Below are 5,317 nucleotides of genomic sequence, written 5' to 3'. Positions count from 1 at the left end.
TTTACAGTCCTGTTCCCAGTTCCATAGCCTTCTTTGAGGCTAACACGGCCACATGAAGACACAATTTTGGCTAGTAAAACCTAAGGGGAACTCTCTTGCAGACACTTTTGGAAAATTTTTTTTCTTTTCTGCAGTAAAAACAAACAAACACCCAATGTACTTGGTAAGACTCTTAACCCCATTTTTCCCTCCTGCTTTTTTTCTTCTACGATAAGGACATGAACATGATCGCTGGAGCTTTGGCAGCCATTTTGGACACGAAGGGGGTGCCAATACCAGATCCCGTCTTAGATTCCAGCATATTGAGTTACTGAACTATAGCTGTCTATATTTGACTTTTTATAAAGTGAGAAAAGTAGTTCCCTGGGGTTTTCTGATCTTTGCAAATATATTCTTAGTTGACTTAATGGATGCGGAAGTACATGGGCACACTAGAAAACTGTCTACTAGCTGTGAGTTTTCAATATAGCATGAGCCTCAGTCAGTAGGTCTTACAGAGGGAATGGAATGTGGAAGTTGATCAGGCAAGTTGGTTAGTTGGAGGTCACTTGAGGGTGACTGAATGTATATCTACATAATGTTGTACGGCACGATTGGGTTTCATGGCAAGACTCTATGTGGGCAAGACTTTTTGTGTATGGCTGGAAAAATGTCATTTAATCTTGTTAAACCCCAGTATTCAAAACAGAGCAGGAGGTGTGTTTTGGTTAAATGGAGACTTTGATGAGATTTCTGTTTTTTTTTTTTGTTTTTTTTTTTTAAGATTTTATTTATTTATTTATTTTTTTTTTAATAGTCAGGTGTTTATTTAAAAATCTGATCCACTAACTCAGCGTTTTCCACCAACTCGGGGTGCAGAAACCTTCACAGGCTTCACAGTCTTTTGCTTAGGTGCTGCCTTCGTGGGAGCCTTAGCAGCAGCCATTGCTGTCTTTTTAGATGCTTGCTTAGCCTTTTTTGCTTCCTTGGCAGCCCTGATGGCCTGTTCTCGTTGCGCCTTCCTAACTTCAGGTTTCTGATTCCTCTTGGCCATTATATCAGCAAGAGATGCACCAGTGATGGCCCTCTGGAATTTGACTGCACGGCGGGTTCTTTTCTTTTGAATTTCTTCCGATTGTCCCTTTTTGTGCTTTCTTCTGTAGAGGACAGTCCAGTTTATCTGTCGAGGATTCCTCTTGGAAAGGAATGCGGACTCGCATTTTGCGTTAAGAAACTGGAAAACCTTCCCGTCGGGCCTGGCGTAGCGCCTGCCATGTCCGGGGTAAATCTTGTACCCACTGAAACTGCACAGCTCGACCTTCATTGCTGCGGCAGCCGCGAAGAAGGAAAGATGGTGAAAAGGACTAAGATTTTATTTATTTATTTGACAGACAAGTAGGCAGAGAGGCAGGCAGAGAGAGAGAGGAGGAAGCAGGCTCCCCGCCGAGCAGAGAGCCCAGGGCCCTGGGATCATGACCCTAGCTGAAGGCAGAGGCCCTAACCCACTGAGCCACCTAGGTGCCCCGAGATTTCTAAGTGTTCTAAATAGGGCTGAATAGTAGAGAGGTCACCTCTCTAATCTGATCTCTTGTCACTTCCCCAGCTCTGCATTCAGTGGCCTGGCATTGCCTGAAACTGTATATTATTTGCAAAATATCCCATGCTGGTTCACACTTCTGTCTCTTCAGATATATTGTCCCTCTGCCTAGAATGTCCCTTTTTTCCTTGACCTTTTAAACACTTTTCATATACACCTTCTCTCTGAAGCCCTTCCTCATCTAGAGATCCAGATATCCTCAGCTCTCCCCAGGGTGAGCCAGTAAATCACTGTTGAGCTACCTTCCAGTCTGCTTCATACTTTTACCATTACCCTTGCACAAACCTCCTTACATATGTGTCTCTACTTCCAGAGGGTCGGGATCATGCTGGTTCATTCATATTTCTAACTCCAGCATCTTTACCGAGTTCCTGATATATGGTGGTCCCTCAATACAATTTTTAACTAAATTAGCCCTAATCAAAGCAAACATATTATTTGAAAATTAGATTTGCAAATGGAATAATTACTGGTTATTAAAAAATACTTCCTGTTTTATAAAAACATTTCCTTCCTCCTTCCCACACTTTTTTTTTTTTTTTAAAAATAGCAAGGAAGTACAGAACACCAGGGCTTGCTGTGAAGTCAGTCCACGGGATTTGAACCCTCGCTGGGCTGCTCACAAGTTTAGTGTGGTTGGGGAAGTGACTTTTAGCTTTCCAACCTTAGTTTCCTCATCTCCTAACGTGTGTTAGAATGATCTGTTCCACAGGGTTATTAAAGGGTATTAAGGTAAGCCACACATGTAGGGGTATATGTGGCACAGTCACAGCCCCACCATGTGCTAATGATTATTCATGTGTTGTCTTCCTATAAGATACTGAATTTCACTTCCTCTCCCGTCCTAGGAACTGTCCTACCTTTTCTGGTGGTCTCTATGGGAGCTTTAAGGAAACCTACATACATTCTGTGTGAGTGTGGGGATTTGTTCAAGGTCACAAAGCAAGTGACTATGAAAACAGCAGTAGTGATGAAGGACAGTTGGAAGGCAGAAAGGCAGGGACAAGGGGCCCCATCCTAAGAGGAAACCACCCTTAAAAGGATCTTATGGCACCCTGAAAGGAGCCCAGCACCCTTTCTCATGTGACAGATAACAGAAAAAAAACTGATGGGATTACAGGCACAGGGAGGGCTAATCAGGTTAAGATAGCCCACCAAGAAGCCCATAAAAACCCCTAGACTGTGGGCATCTCTAGGTGGCTCAGTTGGTTAAGCATCTGCCTTTGGCTCAGGTCATGATCCTGGAGTCCAGAATTGAGTCCTGCATCGGGTTCTGTGCTCAGCGGGGTGTGTGCTTCTCTCTCTGACCCTCTCCCCTCTCATGCTCTCTCTCCTACTCTTTCTCTCTTTCAAGTAAACAAAATCTTTAAAACCATCACCACCACAACCAACCCTAGACTTGGAAACTCCAATGGCAACCCTCTCTGGTCCCCTCCCTCCTCGGGAGCTTTGTACTGTTGCTTTGCTATCGCTCAGTAAACCCCCCTTTATTGCCCACCACTCTGTCTGGTCTACCTCTTCATTTTTCGAAGTGGTGTGACCAAGAACTACAGGCACCCCAGGAGAAAAAAATCCTGTTAACAGTAGCAATTAGCCAACATTTTCTATCAGTCAGGGACCTAGTTTAAAGGATTATGTGGATTATGTTACTTACTCTCATTTAAATATAGAGGAAATGGTTTCAGAGCAATTTCATTTGCTAGTGTTAGTTATAGAGCTCTGGGGGTTGAGGTTGGGGTGAGAACCCAGGACTCTGGGCTCAGGTGGGGGTTCTTTCTCAGGAGGACAACCCTGCCCCTCATTCCTGCTCACTTCACATTCTGCTCCTTCGGAACTATGTCGTTCTTTACAACTCCTAGTGGAGCTTGAGACTCATCACAGATGCTAAACAAATACATGGTGATCGATTAATCAGCTAATGCCTCCACATCACTTGAAGGCTTTTATTGATACCTCATTTAACACTATTTATGTTTCTCATAGGGGCTATGAAATTTGTGGAACGTTTCGAAACAACATAAATTCAGTAAATTGGACCTTAGATAGAATGAAATACAGCATTTAAAATGATATTAACAAAAGCCCTCCATGGGAAAATATTATTTAAGATATTTTTTCAGTGAAAATAACAAAACCCCAGGATTTAAAATTGTGTATGTAATATGATCGGAACTAACTTAAACTACACTGTCATGTAAAGAGTTATTGTTTCTGGGTGAGGGGTATAATGACTATTTTTTTTGTTGTTGTTTTCTATAAAAAATGGTTATAATTTTATAAACAGTACAAAAATCTTAAAGAAGTATGCAAAAAGCAAATAGTCCATATGAAATTCTATTGATGTCTAAAAAAATAGAATGGGATGACAGTCTCTTATCAACACCTAATTGCATAGGAAAAGTCTTATTAATTTTATTGATCTCTAGCTAAGTCAGAAAGTTTTAAAACCCTTTAAGGCTTTTATAATAGCATTACAACAGCTTTTTAGGACACCTAAAATTAGGTCACATGGAAATGCATGATCCTCAAATGTGGTTTGTGACTATGCCTGATTAAAGCCTTCATTTACACTCTTTTTTTTTGAAGATTTTATTTATTTATTTGACAGAGAGAGAGATCACAAGTAGGCAGAGAGGCAGACAGAGAGAGAGGAGGAAGCAGGCTCCCTGCTGAGCAGAGAGCCCAATTCCAGGCTCAATCCCAGGACCCTGGGATCATAACCTGAGCTGAAGGCAGAGGCTTTAACCCCCTGAGCCCCCCAGGTGCCCTTTCATTTACACTCTTAACAATTGATTTCAGAGTTGTTCACCCTTTTGCAGAGGAAAGATTATAGTTCTTGTTGATGGAGGAATAAACAAATTTGGGGTCCCTTTCAGGATGTTGCTTTTTATTTATGTATTTATGTAATTTTTAAGCCTGTGGGTTGGAATACTTATAAGTGTTATGCCCATTTAGCAGATACAAGTTCCACTTATCTTTTCAGGGTAATTTAAATAACCTGTATCAAAGAAGCATTCCTATCTTGTTGAATTCCCTCATATACATTTTGAAGAATTGTTTTAGCATATCAGGAAGGGCTTGTGTTTTAGGGTTAGAATGGAATGATCATGCTAGATTATTCATGAAGCCCAAGATTTAAAGATTTTATTTATTTATTTGACAGAGAGAAAGATCACAAGTAGGCAGAGAGGCAGGCAGAGAGAGAGGGGGAAGCAGGCTCCCTGATGAGCAGAGAGTCTGATGCGGGCCTTGATCCCAGGACCCTGAGATCATGACCCGAGCTGAAGGCAGAGGCTTAACCACTGAGCCACCCAGGCGCCCCTTGAAGCCCAAGATTTAAATATACCCACAGAACAATAAAAAAACCAAACCCAATAGCACACATTGCTTGTATTATTACCAAGATGTGGCCTTTGTATTTACGTTGCTCTCTATAAGCCATTACCTATTATTCTTAAATTAGGATTTCAGATGACTGAAAGAAATTAAACTCTACCATTACAGAAATTTTTATTTTTATTTTCTATTTTATTTTTTTAAAGATTTTATTTATTTATTTGAGAGAGAGAGAATGAGAGAGAGAAAGAGCATGGGAGCATGAGAGGGGGGAGGGTCAGAGGGAGAAGCAGACTCCCCACTGAGCAGGGAGCCCAATGAGAGACTTGATCCCAGGACTCCAGGATCATGACCTGAGCTGAAGGCAGTCACTTAACCAACGGAGGCACCCAGGCACCGTCAGAA

General features: G+C 41.7%; 1 protein-coding gene across 1 annotated transcript; it reads right to left on the bottom strand.

The window, feature by feature from the left end:
* Positions 1-792: 792 nt before the first annotated feature.
* Positions 793-1,344, bottom strand: LOC125088121 (60S ribosomal protein L24-like). Its single transcript, XM_047709155.1, has one exon. It carries the CDS (start codon positions 1,301-1,303, stop codon positions 830-832), a length of 474 nt encoding a protein of 157 aa, XP_047565111.1. The 5' UTR covers positions 1,304-1,344; the 3' UTR covers positions 793-829.
* Positions 1,345-5,317: the final 3,973 nt, after the last annotated feature.

This window comes from Lutra lutra, chromosome 16 (genome assembly GCF_902655055.1).
Source record: "Lutra lutra chromosome 16, mLutLut1.2, whole genome shotgun sequence".
NCBI lineage: Eukaryota > Metazoa > Chordata > Mammalia > Carnivora > Mustelidae > Lutra > Lutra lutra.
Note: the sequence above shows the minus strand (reverse complement) of the source record. Positions and strands in the feature narration are given on the sequence as shown.